The following is an 18,217-nucleotide window of genomic DNA, read 5'->3' as shown; positions in this document are numbered from 1 at the left end:
ATTAACCCTTTGTCGGATAAGTGGCTTGTAAATATTTTTTCCCAATTAGTGAGCTGTTTTTTTGTTTCATCTCATTGTTGTTTTAATTTGCAATTCCCTCATGATACATGATGTTGAGCCTCTTTTAATATGCTTGTTTGCCATCTGTATATATTCTTTGGTTGGATTTCTGTTCAGATTTTTGCCCATTTTTAAACTGGGTTGTTTTCATATTGTTGAGTTTTAAGCATTTTGTTTTGGATACCAGTCCATTATCTTTTCATTCTATTAATAGTATTTTTTGCAGAGCAAGTTTTTAATTTTAAGTTCCACTTAGCAATTTTTTTCTTTCATGGATCGTGCTTTTGGTTTGTATCTAAAAAGTCCTTTAAATTGCTTTTGCTCCTTTGTGGAAGATTAGTTGACTAATTTAGAGTGGGTTTACTTTTGGCCTTTCTGTTTTGTTCCATTGACATACTTGTGTATTCTTTCACCAGTACCTTACTATCTTGTTTACTAGAGCTTTATAGTGAGTCTTGAAAGCACTTAGGCTTAGTCCTCCAACTTTGTCCTCTTTTAATATTGTGTTGACTCTTCTGGGGTTTTGCATTTCCATGTAAATTTTAGAATCAGTTTGTTGATATCTGCAAAATAACTTGCTAGGGTTTTGATTGGGAATGCCTTGTAGTTATAGATCAAGTTGGAAAGAACTGAGGTCTTGACAATATTGAGTCTTTCTGTCCATGAACATGGAATACCTCTTCATTTATTGAGATCTTCTTTGATTACTTACATCAGAATTTGTAGTTTTCTTCATATAGATCTTGTACATGTTTTGAAATATACTTAAGTATTTTCTTGTGCTAATGTAAATGTTATTGTTTTTCATTTAAAATTCCAAGTGTCGGGGCCAGCCCAGTGGCGCGGTGGTTAAGTGCGCACCTTCCGCCTCAGCGGCCCGTGGTTCGCCGGTTTGGATCCGAGGTGAGGACATGGCACCACTTGGCACACCATGCTGTGGTAGTTGTTCCACATATAAAGTAGAGGAAGATGGGCATGGATGTGAGCTCAGGGCCAGTCTTCCTCAGCAAAATGAGGAGGAATGGCAGCAGTTAGCTCAGGGCTAATCTTCCTCAAAACAAACAAACAAAGAAATAAGTAAATAAATAAATAAAATTCCAAGTGTCCTTTTCTGGCATACAGGGAAGCAATGGATTTTTGTATAATAACCTTGCATCCTGAAAGCTTAGTATAATCACTTGTTAGTTCCAGGAATTTTTTGTTGATTCTTTGGAATTTTCTACATAGACAATCAGGTCACCTATGAACGAAAAGAGCTTTATTTCTTCTTTCCCGATCTGTATACATTTCGCTTTCTTTCTTTGTTTTATTGCATTAGCTAGAAGTTCCATTACATTGTTGGATAGGAGTGTGACAGGACACATCCTTGCATTGTTCCTAATATTAGCAAGAAGCTATGTAGTTTCTCTCCATTAATATGATATTAGCTGTAGGATTTTTGTAGGTGTTCTTTATCAAATTGAGGAGGTTCACTTCTATGCCTAGTTGGTGAGTGGTTTTTTTTGTGGTAAAATTTACATAACATAAAATTTACGATTTTAACCATTTTAAGTGTACAATTCAGTGACATTAAGTACATTCCGAATATTGTACAGCAATCACCACTATTCAGAACTTTCTCACCATCCCAAACAGAAACTCTGTACCCATTAAACAATACTCCCACTTCCTCCTTCTACAAGCCCTTGATAATCTCTATTCTACTCTCTATGAATTTAACTATTCTAGGTACCTCATTGTGAAATAGAAAATACATATATTGGTCTCTGACCCCAGTTCCTAGCACAGAGCTCCTGAAACCCTTGTAATTTCCTAAGGAATAAGGGCAGTAGGAACATCTTTTGTTCTCATATTTGGTCTTTGACCCCAGTTCCCAACACAGAACTCCTAAGTCCCTTGGAATTTCCTGGGTGGTAGGACTGTCTTTTGTTCTAAGGCAACTACTGGTGAGCTCCTAGATGGCTTCAGAGTCGGGACTGGTCAGCAGAAAGACCAAGCCACGATTAGAAGCTTAGAACCTTCAGCCCCACCTCCCATCCCCTGGGAAGGGGAGAGGGGCTGGAAATTGAGTTAATGATCAGTCGCTCTTCCATGATGAAGCCTCCAGAAAAATCCCAAAAGCACGGGGTTTGGAGAGCTTCTGGCTTACTGGACAGGTAGAGGTACTGGGAGAGTGGTGCGCCTGGAGAGGGCATGGAAGCTCTGTGCCTCTTCTGCTGTACTTCGCCCTCCATATCACTTCCATCCGGAAGCTCATCTGTACCCTTTATCATACCCTCTTTTAATAGACTGGCAAACCTGAGAAAGTGTTTCCCTGAATTCTGTGAGCCCTTCTAGAAAGTTATGGAATCCAAGGAGCGGGTTGCGGGAACCTGGATTTATAACCAGTTGGCGAGAAGAACAAGAAACAACCTGAAACTTGCAAGTGGCATGTGAAGTGAGGGCAGGCTTGTGGGACTGAGCCCTTAAGCTGTCGGATCGGAGGCTGACTCCAGACAGGTGGTGTCAGAACAGAGTTCAACTATCAGATACCCAGCTGATGCCACAGAATTTGTTGGTGTGAGAAAAAATCCCACACATTTGATGTCAGAAGTATTGTGTGTGAGAGTAAAGAAGAAACAGGGGAATTTTTCCCAGACTCATATAAATGGAATCAGACAGTATTTGTCTTTTTTGCATATGGCTTATTTCCCTTAGAGTCATGTTGTCAAGATTCATCCAAGTTGTAGCATGTATCAAAATTTCATTCCTTTTTTTAAGGCTGAATAATATTCCATTGTATGTGTTTACCACATCTTGTTTATCCATTTACCTACTGATAGACATCTGGGTCACTTCTACCTTTTGGCTGTTGTGCATAATGCTGCATGAAGGTTGATGTACAAGTATTTGTTTGATTCTTTGATTTCAGTCCTTTTGGTTATATATCTAGAAGTGAAATTGCTGCATCCTATGGTAATTCTATATTTAATTGTTAAAGGCCTCACATACTATCTTCCACAGTGGCTACACTATTGTACTTTTCCATAAGCAATACACAACATTTTCAAATTGTCTACATCCTTGCCAACACTGTTATTTTCCGTTATCTTTTTATAATAGCCATTATAATAGATGTGAAGTGAAGTCTTGTGATTTTGTTTTCTATTAAAAGCTTCACAGTTTTAGCTCTTGCAATCAGGGCTTTATTTTTATCCACTTTGAGTTAATTTTTGTTAGAGTCCAACTTCATTCTTTTTCATGTGGATTTCCATTTTTTCCAGCACAATTTGTTGAAAAGAGTGTGCTTTCCTCATTGAATGGTCTCAGTAGCCTTGTTGAAAATCATTTGACCATACATGCAAGGATTTGTTTCTGGGCTCTCAATTCTGTCCATTGGTCTACATGGCTGTCTTTATGCCAGTACCATATTGCTTTGATTACTGTAGCTTTCTAATATGTTTTGAAGTCAGGAAGTGTGAGACTTCCAATTTTGTTCTTATTCAAGATGTTTTTGGCTATTTAGGTCCTGAGATTCCTTACGAATTTTAGGATGGGCTTTTCTATTTCCACAAAGTGTCTCTGGGATTTTGATAGGGATTGCATTGTTTCTGTAGATCACTTGGGGTAATATTGTCATCTTACCACTATTAGGTCTTCCAATCCGTGACTATCGGGTGTCTTTCTACTTATTTATGCCTTCTTTAACTTTTTTCAGCAATGTTTTATAGTTTTCAGTATACAAATTTTTTGCCTCCTTGGTTACATTTACTCCTAAGTATTTCATTCTTTTTGATGCTATCATAAATGGGATTGTTTTCCTAATTTCCTTTTTTGGATTGTTTATTGCTAGTGTATAGAAATGCAGCTGATTTTGTGTGTTGATTTGTATCCTGCAACTTTGCTGAGTTGTTTATTTGGTCTAACAGTTTGGTGCAATCTTTGGGGTTTCCTTCATAGAAGGTCATGTCATCTGTGAACAAATATAATTTTACTTCTTTCCTTGCAGTTTGAATGCCTTTTTATTTCTTTTTCTTGCTTAGTGATCTGGCTAGACCTTGCAGTGCCATGTTGAATAGAAGTGGTGAAAGTGGGCATCCTTGTCTTGTCCCTGATCTTAGGGGAAAATCTTTCAGTCTTTCACCATTGAGTATGATGTTAGCTGTGGGTTTTTCATATACAGCTTTTATAATGTTGAGGCAGTTCCCTTCTGTTCCTAGTTTATCACATTTCTTTCAGCACAGGGCGTGAATACTGATATAGTGGGATTAATATCTATCACATCTGTTACTTCTATTTGCTGCCATTGTTCTTTCTTTTCTTTCTCTTCTGCTCTTTCTGCCTCCCCTGGTTTTAACTGAGCATCCTTTTATATGTTTCTATTTTCTTTCCTTTCATAGAATATTAATTATACTCATTTTTTTAAAAAGAATTTTTAGTGGTCACCCTTGAGTTTGCAATATACTTTTGCAACTAATTTAATTCCATTTTCAAATAACACCATTCTGCTTTGTGGTTAATACAAGTCCTCACAACCGAGTATTCCCAATTCCTCCTGCTCAAAGCTTATAGGATTGCTGTCATAAGCTATAATAATCAAATATATTGTTGCCATTATTTTCCACAAGCTTTTATCCATTAGCTCAATCAAGAAAAAGAAAAAAATATTCTATTTTACGTTGATTCCTTCCCTAAGGCTCTTACTTTCTGTATGCACATCCCAATTTCTCATGTCTATCATTTTTCTTCTCTCTAAAGACTTCTTCTAACATTTCTTGCAAGGCAGGTCTACTAGTGACAAATTTCCTCAATTTTTGTTTGTCTATGAAAGTCTTTATTTCCCTTTCACTTTTGAGGGATAATTTCCCTAGATATAGATTTCTGGGTTGATGGTTTTTTCTTTCAATACTTTAAATATTTCACTCCACTCCCTTCTTGCTTGCATAGTTTCCAAAGAGAAGTCTGATGTGATTTTCCCCTTCCTCCTCTATAGGTAAGGTGTTTTTTCCCCCTCTGTCTTCTTTCAAGATTTTTCTCTTGTCTTAGATTTTCTGCAGCTTCAATATAATATACTTAGGCATAGAGTTCTTGGAATTTATGTTCCTTGGTGTTCTTTAAGTTTCCTGGATCTGTGGTTTGGTGTTTGTCATTATTTAGGAAAATTCTTGGTCATTATTACTTCAAATATGTCTTCTGTTCCTTTCTCTCTTTCTTCTCCTTCTGGTATTCCCGTTACCTGTATGCAATTGTCCCACAGTTCTTGGATATTCTGTTCCATTTTTTTCATTCATTTTCTCTTTGCATTTCATTTGGGAAGTGCTATGGTCTGAAAGTTTGTGTCCCCCCCAAATTCATATGTTTAATCCTAATCTCCAAAGGTGGTGGATGGATGGATGCAGAGCCCTCATGAATGGGATTGGTGTTCTTATAAAAGAGGTCCAGAGGGAGCCTTTGTCCTTTCTACCATGTGAGGACACAGAGAGAAGGTGCCGGCTATGAACCAGGAAGAGAGCCCTCAATGATGCAACCATGCTGGCCCCTTGACCTTGGACTTCTCAGCCTCCAGAACTGTAAGCAAAGAATTTCTGTTGTTTATAAGCTACCCAGTCTGTGGTATTTTGTTATAGCAACTCAAATGAACTAAAACAGAAAATTTCTATTGATATTTCTTCAAACTCATTGATTCTTTCCTTGTTCATGTACAGTCTATTAAAGGGCCCATCAAAGCCATTTTTGGTTTCTGTTACAGTATTTATTTCTAGCCTTTCCTTTTGATTCTTTCTTAGAATTTCCATCTCTCTGCTTTACATTACCTATCTGTTCTTGCATGTTTTCCACTTTTTCCCTTAGTTCCTTTGCATATTAATCATAGTTATTTAAAATTCCCAGTCTGATAATTCCAAAATCTCCTGCATGTCTGAGTCTGGTTCTGAGGCTCGCTTTGTCTCTTCAAATTGTGTTTTTGTCGTTTAGCATGCCGTGTAATTTCTTGTGAAAGCCAGGCCTGACGTACTGGGTAAAAGGAACTGAGGTCAGTAGGTCTTTACTGTGAAGTTCTATGTTTATCTGCCTAGGAGATAGGCTATGTTTATTGTTTTCATGGCTATAGATATCAAAGGCTAAACTTTCCTCTGGCATCCATTGTTTTTGTCTCCCTTGTTGTCTTTGGGTTTCCCTAGAGACTTCTTAAGTAAGCTCTGAGACATAAAGTTGTAATCTCCTGGTATTACACAGGAGCTCTATTGATGTGATGATAAGGTGTAGGGTAGCAGGCTGGGCCAGTATTGTAATGGTTAGGTTTGCATGCTCCGCTTTGGTAGCCCGGGGTTTGCAGGTTCAGGTTCTGTGTGCAGACCTACACACCGCTCATCAAGCCATGCTGTGACGGCATCCCACATACAAAGTAGAGGAAGACTGACACAGATGTGAGCTCAGGGCCAATCTTCCTCATCAAAACAAAACAAAAAGGTGTGGGGTAGCACAAATGTTTTATAGTCCAATGATTAGGTCTCAGTATTTTAAAGAGCCTGTATCCCTGGACTGGTACCGTCACACGGTTACTGAATGCTTCTCAGTTTCACCACAGCCCGTAGGATGAGAGAGGAAGGTAGAGGGAGTAGAGTTGGCTATTTCACGTCATCCTTGAGGAAGGCTGCTGGGGGTGGAGTCTGGTATTTCCCTTCTACCAAGATAGGCTGTGATAAAACCCGAGGTAGGTGGACTCTGGTAAAATAGTTCCCCTTGATGGTAGGCTTTGGTTAAAAGCACAGAATGCTCTGGGAAGATTTTTAAATGGTTCCATTTCCCCTACCTCCTGTGGGGGCATGAAAGGATTTTAACCAATCCACACCCTGAGCACCTGATGGGTCCCCTGAAGATAAAATTCATGGAAGCATGGGGCCCACCTAAGACAAGACTCCCTTGAAAACTTTAACTCTCAAGCTTGTCCACGTTAAGTCTCCAGCAATTTGTCAATTACAGTTTAAATTTTCCTGTCCAGGTGCTGGCGCCGCTGCCTCTGCTCTCGTAAGCTGTGTCTACCTGTCTGTCTCCCCAGTTTGCGGGGCAGGAGTTATCCTGTGACCTCAGTTCTCCGATGTGTCTAAAAAGAGTGGCTGATATTCAGTTTGTTCAGTGTTTCTCTTTGTGTTATTGTGATATGCATGTTTACAGTTTCTCGTACAAGAGCTTCTAAATCCCTTGGAATTTCCTGAGTGATAGGGGTGAGACGAGCATCTTTTGTTATTCATCATGAGCCCCTTTAAACCACACCTAAATTTATGCTAATAAAGTGGGCCCTAGATAGCTTCAGGATGGGGGTTGGTCAACACGAAGACCAATATATGATTAGAGGGTTGGACTTTCAGCCCCATCTCCCAACCTCTAACGAGGAGAGAGGGGCTGGAGAGGAATTCAATCTCCAATGGCGAATGATTTAATCAATCATATCTGTGTAATGGGATCTCCATCAAAACCTCTAAACAGCAGGATTTATAGAACTTCAGGGTTGGTGAACACATGGAGGCGCTGGGACAGTGGTGTGCCCAGAGAGGAAAATGACAAGCTAATGGGAACACTGGTCACTTGGCGGCTTGGAATTGTGAGCTACGCTCTCGGTCATCTGGTGAGCTCGTGTTGGGGAGTCCCCCCAAATCAGTAATTGTTTTAAGGATCTTCTATTTGGGTTAGTCAAATTCCTTCTAAGAGGCTCTAAAAAATCTCCTGCTGGGAGGGTGCGGCCATAACTGCCAGCGCTCTGTGAGCTGAGCAGCAGAGGAGAGAGATTTATTCTTCAGTTAATATGAAAGTTACCACAGACACTTATTATGAGGCAAAAACCGAAAAGCGACTGTTTAGATAGATTTTATAGCCCCAAATATTATCAGCACACATTTAAAATTTTAAGGTGTTTATTTTATAAAAGCTTATATGGTACTACCTGAATAGGACTGGAAGAGGCACTTAATATACCCTTACTGACAAGATTAAACATATTAACAGAGAAATAAAAACAAAACTAGATCAGCGATTAATTTTAGAGGACAATGAACTGCTTTCCTGGAAAAAGAAAGATATTCAATACAAGAAAGAGTAAAGAACACTTACATCAGGGAAAACCAAATTTACAGATTTAAAAGCCATGATAGAATTAACATTTGGGAGAAAAATTTACTTAAAATTATAACTCATTTCTTAATCGTCAAGAGGATAGTGCAGATTCTTGGAATAACTAAGAAAACATCTGCGATAACCTTTCACCCACAGTTGAGAGTGGAACCACTGTCTAAATGACAAGGTCACTTCCCATGCTTCATATAAGGCGTTGGTGGCGATAACTCTATTTTAGCCACGGTCGTTGAAAACTCTTGTTAAAATTCCTGCTAAAAGAACAGCTACAGCACCAGCTAAAGCTATTCCCCGATAGAAAATCAACTGGCTCCTTGTCAAAACATCTCCAATGGTGGGCATTGCATTCTGGTTGTTTTCTTCAGTTATCATCAGTTGGGTGGTCTGGCTCTCCGGTCTGATGACATCAGGTAAAATCACTCCATCGGTTACTTCTTTACTCAGGCTCGGTAGATCTGTGTCCAGAGAACAGCAGGATATTTACTTCCGTACTGGGTTGTGTAAAGGGATGTTACTGAAGGTTACACAAGAATACACTGTAAACAATGACTGTCAGTCACTAATTGGTATATGTGAAATTACATTAAAGATATTTCATAAGAGAACCCAGAGTTGATCTCTCAATTAGGCCAGAGACAAGTTTTATTAAGCAAGAGCGAAACTAAGCAGCTCTGACTTCACTAAGTTTCAGACTTGTAAGACAGAACCAGAGCACCCTGAAGAAAGCTCTCTGTTACCTGTCGGGGGACGCGCGGTCTCTCTAATTCCTTTCAGCCCAGCTCGAACCTGTGCCTGGAAAGGGGGCACAGGAGTAAACGGAGCATAAGTCACAGCAGGCTGGTGCTCTTTGTTAAACCTTCAATTAAGCTACTGCTGAAACTATTGCTAGAAGATCGCAACATCCAGCACAGTGTTTTCCATCCTGAAAATGCCAATAGCAATAGAACACACCAGACAACCACTGTTCTCCCCAACGCTCAGCTCATAATAACGATTGAAAAAGGTACTTGTTGCTGTAGCTGCAACTCTAACATATTTTATGCACTAGTGTTCCCAAACCCTGATAAAAGGAATAAAGTTTAAAGATAAATGGTGTTATCATCTAATAGGTAGTTGATGGTCCAACTGAATGTCCTGGACACTTTATTTCCTCCATAAATCTGACTGAAAATAGGAAAGACATAAGACATCACAATTAGGAAAATCAAGAGATTTGAAACCGAGAGCGTGGTCAAAACTGAAGCAGTGGCATCCTCACGTCTGCTTATGAACAGCACCTCCCCCAAGCCAACCTCGCCTCCATCTCATCCGGAGCCTTGATGCAGTGAACAGGGCTCACGACTCAACACAGAGATGCCCATGTGGTCAAGACCCCAAACCTCTACCCGTAGGTTGTAGTTCTGCCTGCAAGTACTTCCCCCATCACAGATACTCAGCATCCTGCTTTTTAGGAAACCAGGATGAAGAGAAATTTTTTAAAAGAGACCTACAAACCAGACAACAAACCAATATAAATAAGAAACACACTGCTGTGTTTCTAAGACTATTACATCAACCAGCAAAACACTTTCCAAGCTAATTCCTTTTTTATGTAGGCTGAGTCCTTGGTTAATAGATACTAAATCAACTCAATACTGAGAGGAGAATGTGCTGAAATATGACTTTCTTCTGCTGCCAACTCCCATATTCGACATATTTCACGGTTCCAAGTGAGTCATGCCGTCAATGGCATTCCTGTCCTTTTGACCCTAGAAGATCCCTGTCCGTGTCACAGGATCGAGTGGAGCCACATTTCTGAAAGGACAACCTGTCTCTTACCTGCTCTGCCACTCGATTCCAGTCTATCCTGAAGATGTACACCATGTAGAAAACGGCTTGAAAGAAGACACAGACTATCAATCCAGACCAGAGACCTAAGGGTGCAAAATCAATATCATGAGTTTAGATTGGCTTCAGTTCTGTTCCCATCAACGTTAAAACTCTTCCCGAACTACCGGATCCACAGAGTAAACTTTAGTTGAATTAACCTCCCCCAAACCGTAGATAATCATGGACCAGGCTTAGACTCCAGCTTACTGCCGATCTGTCAGAAGCAATCAGTCTATCAGCGAACAATCAAAAACGACCCCAAACTGGTTGCTGCGTTACACGTTGATGTAACAAATATTTATGGGCTTTCTTTGTGCCAGGCATTGTTTTAAGTGCTAGAAACACAGAAGTGCACCGGCTGACAGAAGAGCACCCTCACGGAGCTCATATTCTACTGGGAGACGAGCAATCAACAAGGAAACAAAGGTGTCACTTTCAGAGTGAGAAGGGCCTTGGGAGACATTGGGCAGAGGCTGCAATAATGGCCTGCTGCCGCTGAGAGTCAAGAAGATGGTCAGGCGGCTCTCTGAGGGGGAGACCAGAATGGGCAGGAGGCAGCTGTGACAGCTCCAGGAAGGGCCCTGCAGGCAGAGGGAAGGGCAGGCCCAGGCCCAGAGGAGACCAGCCTGCATGGCCTAGCAGCAGAAAGGCCAGTGGGGGTGGGGCAGGGGGGCGGGGAGGGCTGATGGAGGGAAGGGGGTGAGGGAAGCAGGACACGCAGGCGTTCGAGCCCCGAAGGACCCAGGTTTGATTCCAAGACCAATGGGAACCCGCTGAAAGCTTCCAGACCAGTGTGCCTGAGACCTGATGTTTTCAGAAGTCCACTTTGAAAACGCTCTCTCCCACTGCTGTGTGGAAAAGACTACAGACAATACAGCCTCCATGAAAAAAGGGTTTAAACAATGCCTCTCTAGTTCTGACAAGAAACGATTTAAATCACTTAAATATTAATTCTATATCAAAGTGGCTGTAAAATATCCACTCACGTCAACAATTCCGCTACAAGGCAAGCTGCTTTGGTTAGAGATGGAATATGCGATAAACTGAGAATCAGTCCACTAACTCCTTCCTTACATGTCTGGGGCCCATGTTGGCAGAGGCCCACTGAGGCTGGTCCTCCCCTGGACTCCAGGTGTCACCTCTCCAGCTGAGAAGTAGATGGACTGACAGCTTGCACCCTTCCATGGAGTGATTCCACTCCCAGAAACCCATCTGAAGGAAATATTCCAGAATGTCGCCAATAATTCATATACCCAGATGCTCATCACATTGCTATTTATAAAGAGGAGCAATTTAAATGTCCACTATTAGAGAGGCATTAAATAAATGACACAAAGAAATATTATAGAGATGCTAAAAACCATGTCTTTAACATGGTATAGGGGGAAACTACATTTTCAGTATAATCCCACATTTGTGATGATAGAAAAAATACTGGAATAAAGACAATTGTAAAATACTGGAATAAAATACATTGAATGCCTCAACTTTTATATGAGAAGTGAAATTATAGGTAATTGAATTTCTTCTGTATATTTTATGCATTTCCCCAAATTTCCATATTGTTGAATTATAACAATAAAGTGTTTAACAAAGCTGAGCATCTACTGTGGACCAAGCAGAAGCACTTTTGCGGACAAAGAGGGAAATCTGATGGGTCCTTATTCTAAAGGAGCTTAGAGTCTTGTAGGGGAGAGGTTTTCACTGTTTGCTTTTTTTAGGGAAAGCTGAATGGTAAACCCTCAGCCACTCCAGGGGCAGGGGCTCTTGCTACTTGGTGAAAGGGAATTTCCCCGGCGTCTAGGACTGTGCTTGGTAGAGACGAGACAGTGATAAATGCTTGCCAGTTCTGTGTCCCAAACAGAGAACAACAAAGGCCAACTTGACATTCACCAAATACCCCACATGCTCCCAGTCTGCACTGGTCATTAAAAAGAGAAACGACATTGAAGACAGTTACTCATTAAGCCACCAACTGACAGCACTTCCAAAAAGTCAAGATAAGAAACTAAGCACCTCTGTTTGTGTGGACACAGGAAGGCTCTTACGACAGCAGCAGGATTAAAATTTCACAGAGAAATGGGGAGAGAGTTGAAATGTTCTACACGGTAAAATGTCCTAATTGGATACAGAACAAAAGTGAAATTGGCAAAGAGTTAGCCATTGATGACTAAGTATCTAGGTACTAAAGTTTTTTCCGTTTTGCAATTACCGATTATGGCATTTAGCTGTTAACCCACCCACTGTTACCTGTGCTGCTTAGGCAATATGCTCTCTGACTCCCACTAGGCTCCTACAGATAATGTCTCCCTGGAGCCTGGGTCACCATGGAAATGGGTGTGTGAGCTGTCTTCAGGAATCAGAACTCCTTGTCCACTTCAGGGCTTTGAGACCACCAACTCATCAATCAGCCCACGCAGATGTCCAATAGGCGCCCTTTCGACGTCAAGAGGCTAAAAACTCCACCCTCAGATCATGCTAATGCTGCCATTTTGTGAACACGGGTCCTATGAAGAGGCATGGAGTCTGACCGCACTTGCGCGGATCATCAATGACCTCACCTCTCCTCACCTCCCATCACCTCTCTCCACGTTTCAGACCGCCTTGCCCCTACCCCATAAATGTCTCTGAGTCCCTCTTTTTGGGGAAGTGAGTTTGAGGCTCATGCTCTCACTTCCTCATGTGGCTGCCTCGTGAGTAAACCCTCTCTCTGTTGCAATCTTGTCTTGGTGTCTGGGTTCTGGGTGGCGGGCAAAAGCAAAGCTGGTTCTGTAACAAAAGGAGCTATTTGAATACACATACAGCATTCAGTCAGTCCTCTAATTAGACTTTTTTCTAAAGACAATAGAATTTATTGTTACTGAAAGAAATCTATAGAAAATGCAGATGTGGATAGATCTGCAGAACACATATAGCAGCTTACCCCCGAAGCACAGAATAGATTATTTTGTATAATTCTATACATTTAGAATCTTTTTTTCTTTTAAGATTTTTTAATTTTTCCTTTTTCTTCCAAAGCCCCCTGGTATATAGTTGTGTATTTTTACTTGTGGGTCCTTCTGGTTGTGGCATGTGGGACGCCACTTCAGCATGGCCCGATGAGCAGTGCCATGTCTGTGCCCAAGATTTGAACTGGCAAAACCCTGGGCCGCCGAAGTGGAGCGTGCAAACTTAACCACTCGGCCACGGGGCTGGCCCCTAGAATCTTGATAAAATGGGAAATTTTCTAAAAATATAATAGCTTGCTAAAGGGTCCCAATAGAAGATAGAAAGTCTAAACACACTGCTTTTCAGAGAAGAAGCTGAGAAAGCCGTAAGAAGGATAAACTCCGCCAAAAACCACGTCATGACAGCTTCACAGAAGAGTTCCAGCACACCTTTATAAACCAGATCCCCCCTGTACTGTTTAAATTGTTCCAGACATACAAAAAGGGAACATTTTTAATTCTCTTGAGGAAGTGAGTATAACATTAATATCATTAATATCAAAACCTAAGGAAGCTTACACAAAAAATAAAACTACAGACAAACCTTACTTATAAATATCACTGCAAAATTCTTCAACCTTAACAGAATCCAGCAGCTAAGTCAAAGAATAGCACATAATAAATCCAGATTGTCCAATATGAGGAAATCAATTAATCATCATTTATCATCATAATAGATTTAAGGAGAAAAATTATAGGATCATCTCTACAGGCACTAAAAAGTTATTTGACAAAACGCTCTACCAACCTTGTTGGAAACATTCAATGAAATAGACGCCATGGATACTTCCTTGAACATGATTTTTAAAAACGTGCTCACACTAACTTATTTATGTGTATGTGTGTGTGTGTGTGAGTGAATGTGTGTGTCTGTGTGTGTATGTCAGCCTCAAATGCAGCACACTATTTAGTAGAAAAACACTGGGAGCTTTATCTCTAAAGACCTGAACAGACAGTATTTCCACTAATACCACACAATCTATGATACTATTAGAGGCATTAGGCAGAAAAAAGAAATCAGTGGTATAAAATCTGGAAAGGAGAATATAAAATTACTTGTAGATGATATGGTTATAAAAGTGGAAAACCCATGAGAATCAACTGAAAACTACTGCAAATAAGAGGAATTCAGAATTGTAACAAGATACAAAATTCACATGCAGTAATTAATGGTCCTCCTACATACAAACAACAGCCACTTAGATTATATAATGGAAGAGAAGCCCTCATTTACAGTGGCACAAAAGGATAAAATGTCTAGGGATAACCTTAAAAAGAAATGTGCAAAAGCTTTATGAGCAAAATGATAGACAGATGCCTGAGCAGAAGCTAACATTTCCAAAATGTTCCTCAGATATTTGAACATAAAAGCTGAAAGTGTCAGAGATGCACCCATTGCATGAAAACACAGATGGTCTCCAGGTCTTGGACCAACTAGCAGGTGGATTTCGGGGTTGGCTCCTTCATCTTTGGGCCCCAGTGCATTTATTCTCTACAGACCGAGATCTGGTACCATCCTGAGATGAAACCTAGGAGAGAAGAATTCCCCTGAGGAAGAGATGAAGTGTCTGGAGAACAGGAGCTGCCTCCAGCACCTCCTCTCACTTTCTCTGCAGGAAAACAGGGGCTGAATGGTAACACCTAATGAGAGTAAGAAATATTCGAGTCAGTGCAGTTTACTGAAGATAATAAATGCTAGGATAAATGCCACAGCCATTATAAACTTCCAACTCTTCCCGTCTGAAAGTGACATAAATCCCTCACAGATATGAAAGATCTTATAGAGATAGAACTGGTAAGACTCGGCAGCACGACTGGGACAGAGTTCTTGAGGCTGGGTGGCTGAACAGAAAGGGGGCCAGGAGCCAGAGATGTTGGTGAGACCAGCCCATAAATACCTGGGACATCTGAAAATACACAGATCAGGCGCTCAGGCATGAAGTCAGGTCCAGAGATGGAGATCTGAGAGCCACTGGCATGGGGGGTTGAAGCCCTGAGACTTTCAAGGAGGAGAGTGCAGAATAAGAAAAGCAAAAGGATCATTTCCTGGTCCTTGGTAAGGCCTACATGTCAAGATCATAAAAAAGTGCCAAAAAACAAGAAGAGGATTAGAAACCAAGAGTATCGGGTATGAACTCACAAAAGACAAGGATCTTGCTTGTTTCCCTTTATATTCCCCAGAGTCTAACACAGCAGAGGCCCTGACATGTTTAGTTCTCAGTGAGCGTTTGTTGAATGAATGAGGGATTTATGAAACTCAAAGAGAGAGACAACATGCGTAGATAGCAGTGATAAGTGCAGCTCTGGGGGCAACCATCTGGGTTCAAATGCTGTCGCAGCACTTACTATCTGTGGGGCAAATTACTTAATCTCTTCAGGTTTTAGCTTCTTCATGTATGAAATGGAGCTAATGGGAGATCACATCTTTTGTAGTTGTCATAAATTTAAATGCGATAATGTACATAAAAGGTTAGCATGTTTCTGACAAACGCTCTTCATGACTATTATCTCACATCCTATAAGTTATAGCTTTACATTATTACTTTTAAATTAAAAATAAAAATACTGGAGAAGAATGTAGAAAAATGTTAAAATTCTATTGTATAAGTTCTTGCCAGAACAATAAAGAAAAAAGAAGTAAAAGGCATTAAAATTGGAAAATAAGGAGTAAAACTATTTATATTTACATACAACATGATCCTATATATAGAAAATCTTAAAGAACCCACACACACAAAAATACTAGAGCTAATAAATGAATTCAGTGAACTTACAAGATCAACACACAAAAATCAGCTGTGTTTTAATACACCAGCAATGAACAATCGGAAAAGCAAATTAAGAAACTACTTCTATTTACAATAGATCCAAAATAATAAAATATCTAGAAATAAATTTAACCATGGAAGAAAGACTCGTACATTGAAAACTATAAAATATTGCTATAAGAAATTAAAGACCTAAATTAATGGAAAGATATCCTGTGTTCATAGATTGGCAGACTTAATCTTGTTAAGATTGTAATATTCTCACCAAAGCAATCTACAGATTCAAAGCAATCCTGTTAAAAATTCTACCAGCCTTTTTTGCAAAAATGGAAAAGCTGATTCTCAAATTCATATGGAATTCAAGGGGCCCCAAATAGCCAAAACTAAATTGAAAAAGAAGAACAAAGTTGGAGAGCTTACACTACCTGAATTCAAAACTTATCTACACAGCTACAACAATCAAAACAGTGTGGTACTGGCATAAGCCAGACAAGCAGACCAATGGAGTAGAAGAAAATCCAGAAATAAACCCAAACCTCTATGGCCAACTGACTTTCACCAGGGGTGCCAAGCCCATTCAAGAGGAAAGAAGAGTTTCTCAGCAGATGGTGTTCACCTCATCCACGTAGCCGTAGCCACATCTCAGGTCGGAGCCAATGCATCACTACCTTGGGCAGTGTTCTGGAAGCCAGTCGGGCTTAGATGTTCCCTCCAACCCCACAGAGGCACTCACAGCACCCAGCTCTTCTCCTCTGCAGGACTTAACCTAAATGGAATAATCGCGTAACTAACTATTTAATCTTGATCTCATTCTGAGGGCAGGGGTCATGTTCATTTGGTTCAAGACTGCATTTCCAGAGTTTTTTGCACAGAGGAGACACTGAGAAACTATTTGAGGAGAAAATAATTCCTCGGGGGCCATTTTCCAGTCAACTGCTTTATATCTCAAGCAGGTTATCTTAACACAAGTGAGACTGCAGGTGGGTAACCGAGGAATCAAAAACATACCTATTATCCCAAGTTTAGCGGCAAAGATCAGAGATACTCCAATGGGAAAACCAAACACATAATAACCAACGACATTCAAGATAGCGCCAATCTTTTGTTTTCCTGTACCTCTCAGGATTCCACCACAGGTGCCCTAAAGAGAGGAAAACCAAAAGCAGTGTTGCAGTCACACAGCTGTATCAAGTTCAGAATACAACAACCATATTTCACAAGTTTGAACACAGGCAAATAGTTATGTTTCAAAACAAGCATTGCACATTGTGTAAGAGATCCAGGGAAACCTTTTGCTTCTGAAGTTATGCCAACGACAAAATATTGCAGCTTTCATCAGAAACCCATCAGATAGCATTATTTAAATCTTCAGCCATTTAAAAATATTTTGTAATAGCGTATGTTAAAAAAAACATGTAGATGTTTCAATAACGGAAGTCTCAGCAGAATCTAGTCCGATGTCATGGCTGAAAAATATTAATGCAATTAAAGGCTTCAAAACCGCTCAGAGCCAGAGTGGCGACAATCCTTGCTCTCTTCCACACTATTCTTACCACAGCAAGTGTTCAATCACGGGTACCACATCTTTAGCATGACAATGACAAATAGAAGAAATTCCTTGGGGGGAAAAAGCAAGATGGCAAATTGACCTAGAAATCAAGTCATGAGGACTAACTGGTGAAACTGGGAATGAGCCTCAAGGGCTAATGCCAAGGGATAGCAGAAGGGTCTTCAAGTACCTGTAAATCTACAGAAGATCAGCCCGGAGAAGGACTTTTCAGTGCTCACGGCCTGCCTTGAAGGATACGGCAGAGATCACTTCATCACTTGGCTAGGATGTCACACAGGGCATTGAGGCCCCAGATGAAGTAGGATAAGCGCCAGTGAAGACCGGATAACTTATCCACCTGGAGATGCTACACTCTTAAGTAGCCCATCTTTCCCACAAGTGGCTCAAACCACCTGAAGCAAGAGATCTCTCTTTTCAAAAATGAAATCAAAGACATTTAATTCAAAAGCTAGAAACACAAATTTGCTATGTATATTAGACAGTAAAATCACTCCGATACTCACTGCAAGTGCATCAAATAGATGAAAGGGAGCAAAAACAGGCATCACTTGGCTCACAAGGGAAACAATATCTCTGTTGGAGGACAAGAAAATAGTCAGTCACCCCAAAATCACATTTAAGTGGAGTACTAATTAACTATTGATCTGAAAAACCTAACAAATTGATCATTCAATTCGGTCAAAATACTACTTTTCTATTTGACGACATGAGTACACGATAAAACCTCATTAATTTAAATGTTGTTAGTTAGGATTTAGGTTAAAAGGGACGTGGCTAGGCTGCCACTACAGAGGATAATTCATAAAGTTTTGTTTATAAGCATAAAAATGTGGAGGTTGGGAAGAAAAAGAAGCACA

At 40.3% G+C, this 18,217-nt stretch overlaps 1 protein-coding gene across 1 annotated transcript in view; it reads right to left on the bottom strand.

Annotated features, from left to right (window-relative positions):
• Positions 1–7,940: 7,940 nt before the first annotated feature.
• The window catches only part of LOC124247189 (multidrug and toxin extrusion protein 2-like), a 92,163-nt gene continuing 81,886 nt past the window's right edge, over positions 7,941–18,217 (bottom strand). The window contains exons 14-18 of the mRNA XM_046676271.1: positions 17,864–17,933; positions 16,799–16,931; positions 9,985–10,079; positions 8,904–8,958; positions 7,941–8,621 (exon numbers count right to left, since the gene is read on the bottom strand). Coding sequence (XP_046532227.1) covers positions 8,383–8,621; positions 8,904–8,958; positions 9,985–10,079; positions 16,799–16,931; positions 17,864–17,933 — 592 coding nt within the window. The 3' untranslated portion in view covers positions 7,941–8,382. The remainder of the gene's footprint in view (positions 8,622–8,903; positions 8,959–9,984; positions 10,080–16,798; positions 16,932–17,863; positions 17,934–18,217) is intronic.

This window comes from Equus quagga, chromosome 11, assembly GCF_021613505.1.
Source record: "Equus quagga isolate Etosha38 chromosome 11, UCLA_HA_Equagga_1.0, whole genome shotgun sequence".
In the NCBI taxonomy this organism is placed as follows: domain Eukaryota; kingdom Metazoa; phylum Chordata; class Mammalia; order Perissodactyla; family Equidae; genus Equus; species Equus quagga.
This window is presented reverse-complemented; position numbering and strand designations above follow the sequence as displayed.